This window comes from Cimex lectularius, unplaced genomic scaffold, assembly GCF_000648675.2.
Source record: "Cimex lectularius strain Harlan isolate CLEC.00 unplaced genomic scaffold, Clec_2.1 scaffold85, whole genome shotgun sequence".
Lineage (NCBI taxonomy): Eukaryota > Metazoa > Arthropoda > Insecta > Hemiptera > Cimicidae > Cimex > Cimex lectularius.
In genome coordinates, this window is record NW_019392718.1 from 1,309,218 (window position 1) to 1,329,307 (window position 20,090).

Consider the following 20,090-nt stretch of genomic DNA (forward strand, 5'->3'; position numbering starts at 1 on the left):
AAAATGGTTAACAACAAACAATTTTATAAATTAACCATGGTAACCATACATCAACCTCATGAAATTATAAATGTTATAAAGTACTATTAGCATAAAATTCAAAGTTTACAACGGTGTTATTTACACGAGAAGATTCAGGGATTGAGGGAGGTATTGATGAGGATATGAGAGCAGTGAGGAGCCCGCTTAAGCGGGAGTCAGGTGTTGAGAGGCTGCTTCAGGCTGGTTCGACTGGACATTGCTCTGTCGTAAAGATTCCAGGCGCCTTCGGAGAGTCGATCAACGCAATACTAAACAAAAGAGGCTTTAAACTCGGAAAGACAATTGGTGAAGGCTCTTACTGTAAGGTAAATTAAATATTTACTGTATTTATTTTATGTCATTATTGGTATCTATAATATAATATATTGTAAAACCACTGGTTCAAGAATTAATGGTAACTTTGTAAAATAACAAAATAGCTAAATACCAAAATGCATTTCTCTAAATTTAAAAAGTCAATTATTTCAAATGGCAGTGTAACAATGAACTCACATGGAACTACAGTTGGATAATCTTAACAGTCGAGAAAGCATTATTATTTATTTCTGTCTTTTCTTCTTTATAATTCTTTTCTTTGTTATTGGGAAAAGTTGGCATTGGTTTCTTAAAATTGCTATTTTGAACAGTCAAGTTTTATTACTGTCTTGTCAATAACAAAGAACATAATCGATTTATATATATTGTGTACATTATACATGTTGATGATGATGTGTATCTGAAATGTGTGAAAACATCTTTTAACATGGCCAGTCGGGCATGTGATGTTTTGCATACTGGGAGTTAGCTTCCTAATTTTAGTGGGTGGTTATGTTTGTGATGTATAAGATGAGATTTTTGTGGAATTGTTCCAGCCTAGGTCCTTTAGTCAGATGTCGTTAGACCTAAATCAAGTCACCAATGCCTGAGTCATTTAGAGTCTGCTACAAGTGTTAAGCCTGCTTCTGTGGCCTCCCATTTTTTTTTTTTTTTCTTTTGCATACTAAATATATATGTATATACAATAAACTATTGTATAGTATAATATTATAATATTTAGATGTTAACAATGTTGTATGTTGTTTATGCTAATTCTAAAAATGCTTTCCTTTGTAAGAATCATATTATTAACAATAGTTTTGTAATATACAGAGAAGACTGCATTTATTTTTCCGTAGCCATAGCCGTTCAAAGAGTCATCCAGTATTACATTACAATGGTTTAACGTTTATATTTTAATTTATCCTGTGAGGTTCATATATCATCACAGGATAAATTAGTATATAAAACAACAATGAAAAAAGGAGGAGTAATAAGAGAAATGATGGCATTCTGCAAATTGCAAAATGTCAGATCTAAATGGGAGCTGGACGAAAGAAAGAGCTTTAAATAGTCTATAAAAATGTGTTACTTTTTATAGCTTTATTTGGTTCCACCCTATAGTATAAGAAATTAAACTGTAAAAACAAAAGCTCAAAGTGTTACACACAGAAAAATTAAAAACAGGGGCATCAGTGGCTTCAACAGTTTAGGTGTTCATTATTCAATAGCCCTACATTTGACCCCTATATGCTTACAAATTTTTTTACCAAAACACCAGCCTCCAAAGGGTTGATATGACCTCTGGTATTTGCAAACCCTAGTTTAAAAAAGGAAAAAAATGCTTACAGTACAAGATCAAAAGATGCTCTCTAAATTATGTCATTAGAAATGCCTATTAATCAGGTAGTCAAAATAAGATGTCTCCTGTATCAGAAAAAGAAAATGCAACTACTAGAATGAGAAATTGAAAAAGACGGAAAATGGGCAAAAAATTGATAAAACAAGGTAAGCAAATAGTCCAGGAGCAGGCAGAAGAAAAATGGAATGAAAGATGGGTTGAATCTGAGAAATACAAACACCTTTAAGTTCTTACAAACAGTCCAGGAGAGGAAAAAGGCAAATTGAGTAATATTGGATTTTTTAGCCAGTATCTAGGAGGATTCAATGAGTGCCTAAATAGATTCAAGCTGAGAGATGAGTTATGTAGAGTATATGGATTACCACACTGAGCACATAAGTCAAGAATGGGAAAATACACTAAAATAAGTGATAAGCTTCTCGAACGAGCTCAATTAAGAAGGACATCTGAACGTAAAGAATTAGTGAAAAGCAAAGAAAAGTAGAGATCATTTTATAGTTTTACATGTAAAGTTTTAATTTTAACAAAAACAACCAGGCTCATTTATTCATTTGATTGCATTTTCAAAACAACATTAGGGGTCCAGTATATCATTTCCATTCCTATACAAATTTAAATGTTGCCTTCCAAATGTCCTCTTCTTAATCCTCCACTCTTACCTAACAGAGTGGGTCTGGCAAGGGTAAGATTACCCCGAATAGTTCTCTGGCCGGAGGAATTTTGCAGGGCAGTGTGCTCAAATCAATCCATCCTTTATAGTGCAGATGTTCCCATTACATATACCATCCTCCTAGCATCTTTTGTCGATGACTCAGCTGTACTATCCTCTAGCCCCGATCCTGTGGTTGCTTCGGGAGATCTATAGAGACATATCACATCTCCTCGAAACCCCAAGACTAGTAAATTGCCAATTTTGCCATTAAAGATATGCCCCTGTCTCCAAAGGACCTCTTCATACTATTGTAAGTTAAGTGCAAACTTTCACAAGCTTTTTGAAGGATAACCATGGAGTCAGCAACACACCCAAATATTGATATTCATTTACTATATCAACACAGTATGGCCAGTTCATTATTCTGCAGCTGCTCATCAGCCCCCATTCTGCAAAATGATTTTGTACTTTTCCAAATTTACAGTCTCCACTTCTACTATTGCTTGAGTAGGTCGATTATTTATTTGTAAATGCCCCGGATTCCAACACAAGCACTAGATCATCTTGACTCCACATTGAAATTCTTCCTCTAAGTCATTTGATTATAGGGAAAACAGAAGCGGACTCAGCAGGCAGCCTTGCTTTACTCCACCGCTCACCTCCACCTTTTGAGTCAAATCCTTCATAAGAAAAGAAGAGAATTAGCAGTTTATAATTGGCAGAATGTTCCAATCTAGCTATTTTTTTCTCATCTCTCATTATCATGGGCCTACCAGAATAAAATAGTATAAATTGGTATAAATCTTCATTCAAATGAAAAATATTGCATTCAGTATTGAGGTCTTGATAGTAGTATTTTGCTTAAATTTAGGATATTTTTAAAATAAATCTAACACTACACCAAAGTCACTTGAGTTTGCATCTTTTTTTTATCTTATTAAAATATTATATTTCTGACCAGTAGCTAAGTGATTAGAACATCAGACTCTTGGCCGCTTCCTCATCCCCTTGCATTTTTAGCCCATTCCCCTAGCAAAAAAAAAAGTAATAATGTGGTAAACACAAAACAAATAAAGCTATACTAGAAAACGCAACAGCTTCAATGGCCTAATGGGGGTATAAGAACAAAATATAACAAAAAGTGGAATAAAAATAGGTATTGCATTTACTTTTGTAATAAAGATTTAATTATTTATTAGTTTTTGTGTGTATTATTTACCCATAGGTGTAAGAAAATAAAATTTCTAGAATATATAGTTTTTACTAGTGTTTAAGTGTAAGTGAATAAACAATATATTTTAAGCAGTGTTAGATTTTTGTTAATTGTTTAGATGAAATTTATATATTTATGTACATATAATAATTATAACCAGAGAAAAGATTGATATGACGGTTAGATTAATTTTTGAACTGACCCCATTCAAAACAAGAGTGATATAAATCAATCGGAAAGCCTTCTGAGTTTCGAAGACATGGCAACTACTTAATCTTGACGGTAACGTATTAGTTACATCCATTAGGACCGTGTTGGTTCACGGGTAAAAAAAGCGAGAATAGACGGACCCATTGATTGATAGTGTCTGGCTTGCCAACCATTTAAAAACACCAACAAAAGATTTTTGAGAACTTTAAACTGAAAAACTAACAATTTTAAGTTTATGGTTAAAAATAAAACTATAGTTCTTTCATGGTGGGCTTGGCAAGCCTATCGGATTCGCCGACCTCGATAAATTTGGCACAAGTACCCGCTGCTTAACGATTCCCTCTGATCTTTCAAAAACAGATATATTCATAAGGAAACTAATCTGTTTTGCATTAACAGAAAAGTTGGCGTGATTTTTTTACTCTAGAGTTAGGCTATTAGGCTGTTTCTGCAATTTTTCAATTAATGGAATGAGTGACCTTTGACTCACTAGGAGTAGAGTAAAGGAGGCTAAAAACCAGACCAATCATTGAACTTTACCAGAAGGACATTGTAGGAGGAATTGTAGTATAAATAAAAATCTAATTAATATCCCCAGAATATAATTTCGTTTGTTTCCTTTTTTAGGTGCGAGTTGCATTCAGAGCAACAGAGCTCGGCTACACGCAGCGTCTCGCTTGCAAAGTCATCAATAAGAAGCGGGCTTCGAGGGACTTCGTCACGAAATTCCTCCCGAGGGAGGTAAGCATAGTCAAGACGATAAGGCACCCGAACATAGTCACCGTCTACAATGTGTTCGAGCTCGAGGACCAGGTCTACATGTTCATGGATTTCTGCGAAAGGGGCGATCTCCTCGATCACATACGGAACAAGGGCTCTTTCACGGAAACGAGAGCCAAACACTTCTTCAGGTAAATAATCAATAGTACCGGTGAAATATTAATATAGTTACCCTTAGTTAAACTTTCATGTAATACGTCCTCCCCTCTTTTTTTACATAAAAATTTGATAAAAAATTCATTGGTAACGGTCTTCTACCACCCAAACTTGGTAACACAAATATTAGGTTTCAGTGCATCCATCTTTGTCTTGGTTAATTAATTGATTACATTTACTTGAATTATTTATACACTAGTCTGATAGAAATTATTTTTTAATCAACTCTATTTGTACAAACTAATACATTTTAGCCGAGCAAAATAATACATAATTGAACAATACATGGAAATTTGGTGGAGGTTTCCATATTTTCTTGAATTGTTTATAGACTAATATGCTAGAAATTATTTTTTAATCAACTCTATTTGTATAAACTAATACATTTTAGTAGGGCTAAATAACATAATTGAACAATACATGGAAATTTGGTGCTGGTTTCCATTGTATGCTTTACTTAAATTGAAACTTACAATCGGCAATTGTCCTGGTAATCTTCAATTTTATTACTTTTGATATATTATTTTTGCCTAGGAACCTATTTAAACAGTTCAAGGAGGAGCATGGTTTATCTGTACATACATGCCATCATCGTTATACCTCTCTGGGTGAATTAATATTACAAAGTTAAAAACTTTTGCCAATGCTTTTGTGATATAAGCTTTTCCAATATTCACACAAGTAGAAAACGTACCGCCCACCTAAAATATTTTATACATGAAAAAATAGGAAGGAAAAGGATGAAATAATGAGTTAAGAAGTATATTCTAGTACATAATTTAAATATTGTGATGCTGGGTTTTGGTCTGCGAGTCGGTGAACTCTTGATGCTAAACCATCGCTGGGTCACTTATTGGGTCCGTCTTCACTCGCGGGTTTGTTAACGATTTAAACGTGTTTCGGCATTGCCCCAACTTTAATGAGAAACCGTACCGTAGAAAGTGTGCTTTTTCTCACTAAACGATTTTTGACTCTCTTAGTTCGCCTCATTCCTGGTGTTTTTATCCAGTGCGTTGGTTCTTCTGTCTTAAGCCATTTTTCCAACTTCATCTCTAGCACTTCTTCTGCCTTTCTAGCTGTGGGTCCAGTTCTATGGGTGGAGGGCTCTTTTGCTAGTTGGTCAGCCTGTTCATTTCCGTCTGTACCTTTCCTACAACCCAGCCCAAAGCACACATCAAGGGTAATGTTCTCCAAGTACCATTAGGCACTTCCAGGCTAGTTTAGATATATAAGCTATACGCATTTAGTGCTTTTATAGCTACCTGGCTATCCGAAAGTGTGTAAAATCATGCCCCTTAATTTTCGCCCTTATAAACTCCTGTAAACCTCTACACATGAAGTCCGAAGTTGGTCTCACTGTAAGAAGTAAACTCCGAAAAAATAAAATTCATTTGACCCAAGTTTAATCCTATCATCATGCTTATACTCTCTCTTAGGTTGCCTCGCTGGCTTATGTACAGCCCAGTGCTTGGGTTTTATCATGCCATTTTATGCCTAGTTGATGTTTGGTCTCATAGTTGATCAGCTTGTTTGTTTCCTTCTAACCTTCATGTCCCGAAACCCATCTCAAGTTATCATCCTTGCTGGGTTCTTCTAGAGCCATTAGGCAATTTAAGCAAAGCTAGACTATGTTGAACCGGCACTTAGTTAATTATTGGGTCCGTTTACATTCGCGGGTTAATTGAATTACCTAAACTGGCTCAGGCGTTTCCTCACTGAAGATGGCGCAATGCCGAACGTGTTTGAGTAATTCAACTAATCCCTGTATAAGAAGACCCAATAAGTATCCTAGTGCCCATATTTTTGTTAGGAAACAATGACAAAGGAACATAATATGAACAAACTTTCTTCTGTCTAAGATGATTATTTTTTTATATAAAATTTCTAGTATGTGTAATGGTTACAATTACTGTCAAATTTGGTGGAGGTCTCCATTGAATGCTATATTTAAATTGACAAGTGTTCCGGTATTGGATAGAATTAATTATTAATTTAAAAAGTCTTAGGCCTGATAAAAAAGAAATAATATAGTAGCTCCTGTACAGAAGACACAAAGTTTAAACAACGAAAACAGAAGTATAAGTATAAAAGAAAATAAGTAAAAAACGAAAGAAACCGCATGCACTTTCTGCCAATATCTTAAAATCATTCTTTCGGGTCATAATATGTACAATGAGAGTTTTAAAAAAGTAGTAAACATACCACTCACCTAAAATATTTTAAATGTGAAAAAGAGAAAGAAGAGGAAAAAATAAGGTGATCTGAAGAAGTAAATCCGAGTACATAATTTGAATAAACTATGGTTATGAAAAATTATACTTTCTTCTAAGATCAGTTTGCCTATTTTTGCCATAAAGCCAACATCATTTGAGACACGTTAAACAACGAAAATGGACGTTACGATTACGGTTAAAAATATTTGCTGCTCGAACTTATTGTATTTTGTCTATTTGAGATACGCTTTTATTGGTAGTCCTCCGACGTCTAGTTTCTACAAAACGACAGGAAACGAGACGGTGGTCAAATCAGAGCCACTGTCCAGATTTCACGCATTGATGGTCAAACAGACAAAGGGAGGATCTTCATTCCCTGGGCCTTTTCTCTTTAAAATAGAAATTGTGAGCGACTTGACGTTAACTAATGGCCTAATCTCTCCGGCCGCGTAGATCTGATATGATTTTCCCTTTAATCCCATACAACGGCATCCACCATAAAAAAGAGACGCAAAAGATAAGGTGGTTTCTCTTGACAAATGGCATCACACGCGTCTCACCGCGGAGATGTTTCAAAGTCAGTGAATGTTAAACTTTGAAACATGGAAAATTCAAAAACTCCATTTTTGTAATGTTTTATTTAATAAAATAACACCTTTCGAGCACTTATAAAGAAATTTCTATCCTATATCTTCTACCTTCATCAATAAAAAATGGGTTGCTGTCATTTGCCATTCAAACATGTGGAAAAATATTAAACATGATAAATAAAAATGTAGACAAATCTTCCTGTACAATTGTTTTACAAGAACATAAACCGAAAGACCAATGTAATCTACCATAAATCTTCAAATTGAAGACCAATCAATTCACATTTTTAAAACAGTTGATGTAATGTCTTAAATTTTATATCTGGAATACCTTTATGTTATCGACATTAATATTTGCGGAGTTGTAGAAGCTCTGAAATTATTCGATTTTGACACCAATTCAAAACATAGACCGGCCAATCTCGACCCTTTAAGATTCTGTTTTGTTTAAAGTTTATGCCAGATCTCGATATAACAAATGAATAATTCTTAGCTCTCTCCCGTTGTAAATATAAAACAATGAGAAAATTAGCATAGTTGTTTTGCAAGCCTGTAAGGGTAATTTGAATCTCAATGATCCATCAAATCCTTGCTATAATGCATGAAATATTGTTAATGTTTTCTATACTGCAGAAATTCCGGTTGGTATATTTATTACAAATAATAATGTGATAATATTCCAAAAATGAAAATTATACAATTAAAATGAATTTAAACATTAAAGAAAGATTTTTTCTATACAGGGTTTCCCAGTTCCTTCTGACGAAACTCAGGGAATCGATTCTATTCTTCGTTTGGAGCAAAAAATGCTCAGGAGAAAATTTTCGGAAAGTTCTCTATTTTGAAGATATTCGTCAATTTAGGATTTTTCAACTTTTCACTACCTTACCACATAAAAACGCTTAAAACTTCCAAAATGTTGAGACTACAACAAATCCAATTACACCATTTGAAAGAACGCTAAATTTGCTGTAAGATACTTCTATTTGCAATAATGTGAATGACATAAAATGTTAGCTATTATCGGCTGAAACATGTCTAAATTACAAAATTTAAAATTTTGGTCATGATTGCACCTTCTACTGAGGTTACAAAAAAAATACCTACAACTTGTCAAATTTCACAAAACCTTCATCTAATATGCTTTACGTTGATTTTTTAACTCTGCTAGAACGTTATTTAAAAACCTGGATATATCAACGTAAAGCATATTAGATGAAGAAGTTTTCGTGAAATTTGACAAGTTGTAGATATTTTTTTGTAACCTCAGCAGAACGTGCAATCATGACCAAAATTTTAAATTTTGTAATTGTAATATGTTCCAACTGATATTGGCTAACATTTTATGTCATTCAGATTATTGCAAATAGAAGTATCTTGCAGCAAATTTAGGGTTCTTTCAAATGGTGTAATTGGATTTGTTGTACTCTCAACATTTTGGAAGTTGTAAGCGATTTTATGTGGTAAGGTAGTGAAAAATTGAAAAAACCTAAATTAACGAATATCTTCAAAATAGAGAACTTTCCGAAAATTTTCTCCTGGGCATTTTTTGCTCCAAATGAAGAGTAGAATCGATTCCCTGAGTTTCGTCAGAAGGAACTGGGACACCCTGTATACAGGGTATCCTTTTTAGATGGCCAGGCTTACTTTTTCTTGAACCAATGACGATATCAAAATTTAAAAAATACAAATTTAATATTTGTTAGTCTAGTTTCAAATTTTACTTTTTTGGAGAAAAATTATACAGGGTACCTCAGGCCAGTTCAACGACAAAATTTCAAATACAACCCTATACATCCTGACACATCATTTTAAAGATTTTTTATGATGAAAACAATGGTGTAATCGGATTTTATATTGTTCAAAAAATTACAAAGTCATGGCAAAAAGTTTGGGAAAAAACAGTCATATGGTTTGTTATTTATTAGTCACATTTCATGTTCGAACTGCCTACTTGCGAAAAGATGCAAAAATTTGCTTTTTTTAATCACCCTTCCCCGGTGCTCAGAGCGATAGAGCCAGCGGAGATGGATTAACAAGCAATTTCTCTCCTTTGGTCCATTGTTCAACTGAGGTTGCTGGGTTATGATTGGCTAGACACTTTTTTTTAAATGGCCCCACAGAAAATAGTCAAGTGGAGCTAAATCGGGTGCCGAGGAGGCCAACAGATCGGACCATCCACCTATCCTGGAAGTGACGATTCAAATAACGTCTCACCTGCAAAAAATTATGTGCGGGGCATCCACCGAGCTAGAGAATCATTCTTTGTCGTGGTTGCAGAGGAACATCATATAGAGTGTTGGTAAACCTCCCTAAAAAAATTGAACTGAGTACCATTTAAACTTTTTTCGTAGAAATAAGGCCCAATTAATTTATACCCGAGAAGTCCACACCAAATGTTGATACTTTGGACCACCTGATGATGACAAAAGTACGAAATTCTAGGATTTTCCTCTGCCCATGTTGGAAAATTCCAATGGTTTAGTATGCCATTAGAGGTTAACTTGGACTCATCAGTCCATAGGATATATGGAAGAACGTTTTCTTCAGCCTCCCTAATCTGTGCAAGGAATGTTAGACGCCTGTCGTAATCAAAGTCCCGAAGTCCCTGGACAAGATGAGAGCGATACGGCCTAAAAATTCTAAATCCGGAGTACATCTAATTTTATTTTTTGGATAACATAAAACTCTTCCAACATTTCGGAGAGAGGAATTCGGATTTTCGCAAATATACAGTAAAATATTCAGCTCCCGTCGAAATTACCTGCCTTTGTCTTGATGATGGAACAGCAACTGATCCGTATCTCCTCATACTGCGAGCAATACAAATAAACGTTTTGGGGTTACTCTGGAGCTATCAGAAAATTTCTAGGACTCGACTGAACGTCGCGCATTACCATCAATATCAGAAAAGCAGTCGTACATATCAACTCGCTGTTGGTCGGGAAAATGTGCTCTTCGGTTCATTTTGAATGGCATACTAAATGTAACGGATAAGTAATAATGTAAAATTTATTTACTTCCAGGAATTAAGATTTTCTTTCTTAATGCGAGTTTGACAAACAATGACAGAATGTAAACGTTAAAGGCAATAAATGTATACTTTACTGACGAAGCATGTTATTGGAATTAAAAACAAACGAATGGGATTTTTTAAACTCTTGCCAAGACTTTGTCATTTTTGACCAATTTAAAATCCCATTACAGTTGTTTTCGGCGTAAAAAATCCTTTAAAATGATGTATACGGTATACATCAGGGTGTCAGGATGTATAAAGTCGTATTTGAAATTTTAAAATTGAACTGGGCCTGTGGTACCCTGTATAATTTTTTTCCAAAAAAAGGTAAAAATTTGAAACTAGACTAAAAAATATTAAAGGCGTATTTTTTTATTTTTTCGATAGCGTCATTGGTTCAATAGAAATTCAGCCGGGCGATCTAAAAAGGACACCCTGTATATTATTTTATTGATTTTTGTATCGCCAACAAGGTTAAATTTGACCTACAACAGGTCTAATGCAGAAACCCAAACATAATCACCGCACTGCGGTGGCCCAAAGATCATTATTTCAGCAAGGTGGCAACTACTGATAAAATGACCAATAATAAAAAATATGTTGGCTAGGAAAATTATATTATTAAATATAAATTTATATTTCAACTTTTTATAAGTAAATTTATAACTTATAATATGTTTGCAACTTGATCTTATAATCCAGGACTCTATAGTTGGCAATTTAAAACATTTAATTACTACAAAACCAACAACTAGTTTTTTCTTTTTTCCATTTTTTATTAATGTTGATGTTGTAACACTGCACTAATTAAACACCGGGAGAGTAAAGTTTTAGGCCCCTGTACACACAATGAGGTGGCATTTAGAAATGTCAACTCCGGCACCCAGAATTCAGGGAGTCAGTAAACTCCACATAAGCCTGCTTTCGCCCCCAGAACGAAATTATATATGTATCACGTAAACAGTTGGTTTATTTTGTTTTTGAAGTATTATTTTTGGAAATAAAATTGTTTACAAACAATTTACGAATAGCATACAGAATTCCTTTCTACTTTGTATATTTTGTTCTTAATATGAAATTATGTTTAACATTGTAAAAAGTAAAAGTTGTTTTTGCTGTTTTAAAATGAGATTTTTTCCCTTTTAATGGAATTTTCCTTGTCCTTGATATCCTGGTAAGTCGACAAAATCCGAGACACACGGCGAGAACAGGCGGACCTGGATCGATGGTGATCAAACTGCTGATGTTCAACAAATTGCAGACCTCCGAAACTTTGCAAAACCTCGCTACTTCGTGTAATGGTTTGGAGTCCAGCCTGGACCAACTATTGGCAATCTAGACTCTTTATGGACAAATGTTTTATGTCACTGAGAATTAAACTGAATTTAACGAAAAATACACAATTAATTTATACACAATTTGAACTATTTGTAACAATAGGAAATATGAGATGTCTATAAAAGCCCATGGACCACGAAGGAAATCTCTTTCTAAACATTTAATTGTGATTTTCCAGGGTAATTTTGTAAAGATATCGTTAGATGATTAGTTATGGTGTTGATTTTGAAAGAGGACATGAAATAAGCTGTGTCATCGGGTATTGTAAACATGGCAACTTTAAATCGTTGGCATCGTTTATTTATATATTAAACAATTTAGGCTTAAAGACTGAACCTTGGGGTACCCCAGCTGTTGCATTGCATGTGAGAGAAATTAGAAATGTTGACAAAGAATTTTCTGTTATGTAGATAACTGAGTGTATCAGGTATGTGCTCCCCAAAATTGCTTGACCCCTAAATGCAGAGTTGATAAAAATTTCAAATTAAGATACCTGGTAAAGCAGACTGGGAGAAACTTGTCTGGGTAGGACACACACGACAGAGGGGCAACGATAAATTGGCGAAGGAAAGTTCGATGAGACACCTATTGGGGTGTCAGGGTTAAAATAATAGTTAAACGACACTGCAGACTACAGAGGCATATGGCTCAGATGGCAGAAACAACCCTGTGCAAATATCGCGAGGAAAAAGTCAGAACATATCCATGAAGGCTTATGTATGCTCAGATATCTACTCCTGGGAGTGGAAAAGCCGGAACCTGAAAGATTCATTCGGGAGTCCTTTAAAAAGCTTTGGAAATGTTTTTGGGCTAGATACACAAAATATTTTTGCGACAACTTTTTTGCGTTAACTGGGAGTGATCATGGTTAGGTTAGGTAGGACTATGTTACGGACGAATTACGTTAAGGTTAGGTCTAGGGTCGGGATGGTTAGATTAGGTAGGATTAGGTTAGGTTTGGTTTTGTAGGGTTAGGGACAGCAATGGAGATGCACAATAGACCAATACTAGTTGGGGTACGCAGATCGACTCCTCTAATCTAATCTAACCAGGTATTAGGGGAAACTGTACCGAATATTGAAAATTGTTGTGTCACACCACAGTGGGAGGCTTTTATAACATCTAACAATACAATACCAGTGTGTTTTCCTAAGTTAAAGTTATGAGCTGTTACATGGCCAGCTGAGAAGTAGTGGAATGACACATTTTTGGTAGCAAAATTTTCGGATTTAGTGACCAGTGACGCTTCTTTACTGGTATTAAAATAATTATCATTTTAGCAGTTTTTCAAGTACTTGGAAAGTCCCATTACATAAATATATGAATAATATAGGGTGCAGACAATATACCGTACAAACAGGCCAGTTAGATTCCTTGAAACTATCCCCCAAGTACTATATTAGTATAACATAAATGAAAAACAAAAGCTAGGGCATTGGCAATTAGCAAATTTTCTTTTCCCCAATTGAATAATTAATTATATAGTGGCAAAGCGGAAATCGGAAAGTTTTATCAGTTTTTGGCCTCGCAGTGTAAAAAGGAGGTTGTCATTGCCTATTTACAAACAATTTTGCCCTTATTGGATATTTATGTAGTTTTCTAGGCCACAGGTTGAAGAGCAACAACGAAAATGGGCGGGCCAGAATCAGTTAATAATAGAAACCACTAGTCAGTAGCTGTAACACTGAAAAATTGATTAAGAGAAGCTTTTTTTAAAGATTTTTTTTTCAAAGTTGTTTGTTATAATTGCAGACAGATTGTGAACGCCGTCGAGTACCTTCACGCGAGGGACATCGCCCACAGGGATCTAAAGTGCGAGAACGTCCTCCTTTCCAGTCGAGACCAGGTGAAAATCGCCGATTTCGGCTTCTCAAGATGGTGTCGTGACCTGACGACGAACAAAAGGATCCTCAGCGACACGTTTTGCGGCAGTGCCGCCTACGCGGCTCCGGAGATTCTCCAGGTAACTCAATTAGCAATCGCGGAGGAGGACAGTAACTCATTAAGCTGTAGACAATTAGTAAATTAGTACAGGTTAATTGAGTTTTGAGAAAGATCTGTCCCGATCCTTGAAAGTCTTTCTAAATTGATATCGATTCGACAGGGTCGTAAAGTCTCTTTTAGGTGAGAGACGGTCGGAAACGCATTTAATTAAGTCTTATTTATGAGCGTAATATTTATTGGACTACCTCGTATAAAGTCCAACTAAATAATCCATGCTTCAATAATGATTAATTTCCATTTATGCTAAATAAACTGGTCCAAAAACACCTCGAAATTAATCAGAAAGTTAGGTCGATTTTCTGTTCCCAAACATTTAATAATAAATAACCCAATGAGTTTTCAACAACTGTTAATTATTCAAGCCCAAAAAACGTTTATTTCCCATCCTAGAATTAAAAATCATTCCTTCTCATCTATTTGGTTTTCCATCCACAGTAAGGTTTTAGAGTTATTGATCCCGTTTGAAAATTAAAAAACAAATGGCTATATTGCTTTCGTAGGTTTTATCCAGGCGTCCGTTTTATCCAGAAATCGCCTATTAAGAGCTGGTGTCTCACAAGGAAGCATGCTTGGTCCCATCCTTATACGATTTACACTCCTAACTTATCTATAAATCATTACCACAAGAACGATGACAAATTTTGTCTCCTGATTAAATCCTATAGTAGCAACATCCACTATCCAAGGACTTGAGCTTATATCAAAGAATAGTATAAAAAGTGTAACGCAAAAGTGAGCAATGAACAACACGTCCAAAACTTAGAACATGCTTAGAAAACAAAAAGCTTGGGTGCTTTTCCAGATTTGATCCTGCCTTTCAATAATGTCTGGAAACGTAAAATCTTCTAAACATTCAAGCACATCTCTCCTCGTAAATTAAACTAATACAAGCCGGTGTCTCACAAGGGAGCACGTTTGGTCTCATCTTTATACGATTTACACTGCTAACTTATCTATACACCATTACCACAAGAACGATGGCAAATTTTGCCTTCTGATTAAATCCTATAGTAGCAACATCCACTATCCAAGGACTTGAGCTTATATCAAAGAATAGTATAAAAAGTGTAACGCAAAAGTGAGCAATGAACAACGTGTCCAAAACTTAGAAATGCTCAGAAAACAAAAAGCTTGGGTGCTTTTCCAGATTTGATCCAGCCTTTCATTAATGTCTGGCACCTTGTAATCTTCTAAAAATTCAAGTACATGCTCTTCTCGTAAATTAGTCTAGTACAAGCCGGTGTTTCACAAGGGAGCACGCTTGGTCCTATCCTTATATGATTTATACTTCGTACTTAACTATAGACTATTACCACAAGGCCTTGTACCAAATAGAGTACCCATCGTAGTTTAATCCTTAAAATCAAAAATTCTTAACCATTCCTTAACATGTCATTGGAAAAGTCTGTACAAAAGAAAAATCACACTGTAATAGAGACCTCTCAGATAGGTTCCTGTAAAATGTAGTATTTTTTCTTTTCTGAAAACTATTCGGCTTCAAGGCGAAAAAATAGACCCAGTCAGAACAAACAATTTTTAATGGAAACTTCAAAAAACAGTCACATTGAATAATAACAAAATGTTGGTAGAAGTAGTTACTTAGTGTAATTTTCTCGTTCCTTTTCCTTTGTTTCTCGTTTAAGAAAATGTTTTTTGCCCTTTATTTCTTTTAAAAAATAAACATTAACCATTACTAAAAATCCTCTAACGTTTGATTGAAATCCAAATTATAAAGAAAACCCCTTATTTTAACTCTGTTACAAGCGCAACAATCCTTGTCACAGTTTTGAACTGCTTTTTGAAAAATTATTGCCCTTGAGGTTTCCAAGCAAATGCAAACGGGTGCAATATAATAATAATAACGGTACAAACAACTGAAAGAAAGAACACCTAAAGACATTTACGAGCTGTTACAGTTATGCCCAACGGCCCCCGAGGGCTTAATTTGGGACACATTTCTCCCCGGGTGGACGTTCAGAGCTTACAATTCTCGTATGATGAATTCGCCGGCTAAGCTCACCCGCGCTTCCCATTTACTGCCACTGCATATTTAAACGGCCATAGTCAGCATATTCTAATCCAAGCTACAAGCGACGCAGGGGCATTTTGTACCAGGTTTCACATGTTTTTTGTAGGCTTGGGGACTATAAATTAAAGTAATTAACTCCAGAATATAAGAAAAAGCTACTTTTTTATTCCGAGCAAGATGCTAAATTTAAAGGAAATATTAAATTTATGCAATGTTGAATGGCTTTGCTGGTTTTCGGTCTCGCTGGTCCGTTACTTAGCCTGTTACTAATCTTGTTTCTTTAATCGAAAACTTAAAATTATTCCAACAACAAACTTTTTGTACATTATCAAGCATAATAGCTCTTGATCAATCAAGCCTACAAAGCTCTTGAAAGAGCTGGAAGAAACTGTTCCCAAATAGCTCTTACTCTCTGGAGTACCTCAGGGAAGCATCCTTGGGCCCTTCTTGTATCCCTTGATATACTGTCTGAAGCCTCTACCGTGTCAAAGATAGTTGATAGCAGTACTCCACCATCAGGTAAACTTTATATGGTTTGTTCATCTCAACCAAATCAATTGCCGTCCAAACCGCCAGAACAGTTAAACATCCAGACTCCAAAATGACCTGGGGTTGAACATGTAAAATATTTAAAATCATTTTAAAGTTCAATGTATGACATCTGTCACCTGCTGCTCCAGTCATGATTTACGTTGAACGCCAAACGCCTGCTGTACATTCCATTAGTCTGGAATTTGAAGTATCCACCCCTACAGATTCGGAGAACTACTGTAAACGTCATCCAAAGGATTCAAGTAGTTCACACTGAACTGTATATGATCTTAACTTTACAGAAGCAGCAGACTTTACAACGAAATCCTAAGGAGTTCCATACCCATCACACTACCTCCTCCTCAACAGAAGTGATTAAAACTAAGATCACAGGGCTAATTAGTTTATAATTTTACAAGTTAAAACTAACAATAAAACTAATTACAGTAATGTTTTAAACAGTATTTTATATCTGTAAAGCTACATGTATAAAATTACATGTTTGGCACTATGGTTTAGCTGCATGCAGAGTAATCTCCAAGCTGTAATATTCTGATTTGAATATAAACAAATTTTTAGAGTTTATTAATTTTTTGTTGAAAAACTACTACTTAAGTAAGGTAGGAGCATCATTATTTAGCATGTTAATGTTACCTATATAGTTCGATCTCTTCTAAATATATTTTCTAATTTTTTGTTCTGATTTATACGATGTTTTGATATGTTCTGTTTTTTTCAGGGTATTAAGTACAATCCGAAAATGTACGACGTCTGGTCAATGGGTTGCATACTTTACATCATGCTGTGCGCTACGATGCCGTTCGACGACACAAACGTCAAACAAATGCTCAAAATACAGACAATGAGGAAGCTGACCTTTCCGACTAAGTGTATACTGAGCGGTAGAGCGAGGCGACTCATACTGTAAGCTATTAGCAAAGTCCTTCAGTAAAGTTCTTTAAAGTCGAAACTATTTTCGAGGGTGTGATCTTTTTGGCAACAGTTAAGTTCTATTTAGCTAATATGTTTTGGGTGTTTTTTATTTTACTTTCAAGCACAGTAAACACTTTGGAAAAAGCTAATTTTTTGCTATTGATGGAGCCATCCAGATTCTTCTAAAGAAGCAAAGACTCCCCTTCAATGTAGATAACAAGTCTTTGATAAAACATCTGAGTTTTCCGTTTTCTTTTTTAAACTTCATGCTCAATACATATACTTTTTACATTTTATTATTTAAAATAAAGGTAGAATTTTTATAAATTTATAAATAGAACCTCGTAAAAGCACCCCTCAAGAGGTGAGACTTTCTCCCTTGAGGGAATTCTCCTGGAAAGTCATTACGCCAAATTGGCCAGGACGTTTCTGAAGCAACGACCGTTCTTAATTTTAAAATCCAGCTATTGAAGTTAATTAATACAGTTTTGGATTAAAGGATACAACTTAAATGTTAATGTTTCAATTCAGGGTACAATAAATTCCTCGGTGCTGCGGAAAAAACAGCAAAACAATAAATATCAAAATGATACACACTGTTTAGATTTCAGTGGAAAAATTAACCCAGTATTTGTTGGTGTAATGGTGGTACAATTATTGATTAAACATCAATCATAAAACCATACCGTGATACCACAATGAAATTATGTTTTTATACTAATATTTCGGTCCTGGCGTCATCATCAGGAGACGACTCACGGAATCCGAGAAAAAAAATCTTTTGTTAATTGTGCGAAAGGCTCTTTCATCACTGTTAAAAAATCAATATAACGAACAATGAGTAAAGTAGTGCAAGGTCCGTGATATTACGAGAAGAACCCTTTTCAATTCATTCCAGATGATCTGGCACTGGGTGATTTAAGCTAACCAAAGAATTTACTTTATAAGGATGATATGGACAAAGTTATAGAAGTTATCGAACGACTTCTTGCAGGGAATAAAAAATATGCACCAATAATTTTGGGTTTAAATATATGATAACCGACATTTTCAAATCATCAGTGGAACTCTATCAGCCAGCTGTCGCACAGATAAAGGGTATCCCCAAGTAGTAAAAATGTATCTTAGGGCCCATCTTCTACACAGTACACATCGCCGTCCATTCGTACCCTTTCTGAAACTGTGTTTCTGTTAGGTGAGTTATTTTGGCCTGTGTCCTTGAGGTCATATGCCATATATCAACTATGGAGTCTTTATGTGTTGTTGTTAGTTGCGAAGTCGTGTCCGACCCATCGCGACCCCATGTACAAATGCTCCTCCAGGCCTTCCTGTCCTCCACCATCTTCCGGAGTCCGTTTAAGCTCACACCGACTGCTTCAGTGACTCCGTCCATCCACCTCATTCTCTGTCGCCCCCTTTTTCTTTTGCCCTCAATCTTACCCAGCATTAGGCTCTTCTCCAGTGAGTCATTTCTTCTCATTTGGTGGCCAAAGTATTTAAGTTTCATTTTCAGGATTTGGCCTTCTAGAGAGCAGTCAGGGTTGATCTCCTCCAGGATTGACCGGTTTGATCGCCTTGCAGTCCAAGGGACTCGCAGAAGTCTTCTCCAGCACCAGAGTTCGAAGGCTTCAATTCTTTGGCGTTCAGCCTTTCTAATAGTCCAGCTTTCACAGCCATACATTGCAACTGGGAAAACCATCGCCTTGATACACTGATATGCACTTTTGTTGGCAGGGTGATGTCTCTGCTTTTGAGTATGCTGTCTAGATTTGTCATAGCTTTCCTCCCCAGGAGCAAGCGTCTTTTAATTTCTTGGCTGCAGTCCCCATCTGCGGTGATCTTGGAGCCCAAGAAAATAAAGTCTGTCACTACTTCCATTTCTATGGAGTCTTTATAGCTATGCCAAAATTAGTTTGTTTGAATGATCAGAACTTTTAAGATTTGATCTGTTCGGCCTACTCATTTTGTTTGTTTTCAGGCACATACTCGAACCGGATGTGACGAGAAGGGCGACCATCAATCAGATCGCGGGTTCGCAATGGCTATCCGCCGCCTGCACGCCCAACTGACCGAAGCTCCTCACAGCCTCGGATTAAATGAGAAGAAAACAAATAAAAAAAGAACTGTTATCAAGTTGTTAACAACAACGCCTCCCGGAAACAATCCCGCACATTTTTAGTGTTGTGTTATTGTATCGATGTTGTTTGTGTGTATTTGATGTTCGAAAAACAATAAAATCGTAGCCATTGAAATGCATCTTTTGTCTTTACAGCAAGGCATTTAAATTTTAGTTTTATTCTTGTATAAATTCTCACCTGATATACATATTTTAGAGAAGAAACAGAGGAAAGCAGTGATTCCCATCTTAACCCTTTTCACTCACCCTACGAAAGTTTGTAGTATCAATTCAAGGCGTAGAATTGCGGGCTAGTAATGTGGCTGCTGGAGTCCCACAAGGCTCTGTTCTGGGACCCGCTCTGTTCCTCATTTATATTTATGATATGCCCAAAATCTTGGCGTTGAACTGGCCCTGTTCGCGGATAACATTACGCTCTACACATCATCAGTGAGTGCCGTAGTGAATCGATTGAGCAGAGCAGCGGAGAGGACTGCGGGGTACTTTACGAGGTGGAAGTTTCACAAAATGACATCCAAATGTAGACCTTACACCTTAATGGTGAAGAAATTAACTGGTCTCCCAAAATAAGGTACCTCGGCGTTCGGCT

The 20,090-nt window shown here is 35.8% G+C and overlaps 1 protein-coding gene across 1 annotated transcript; it reads left to right on the plus strand.

Moving 5' to 3' along the window:
* LOC106670493 (testis-specific serine/threonine-protein kinase 3-like) lies at nucleotides 1–19,616 on the plus strand. The gene is made up of 5 exons (XM_014400917.1): nucleotides 1–347; nucleotides 4,402–4,685; nucleotides 13,620–13,830; nucleotides 17,171–17,355; nucleotides 19,343–19,616. Exons 1-5 carry the CDS (start codon nucleotides 165–167, stop codon nucleotides 19,431–19,433), a joined length of 954 nt encoding a protein of 317 aa, XP_014256403.1. The 5' UTR covers nucleotides 1–164; the 3' UTR covers nucleotides 19,434–19,616.
* The last annotated feature ends 474 nt before the right edge of the window (nucleotides 19,617–20,090 follow it).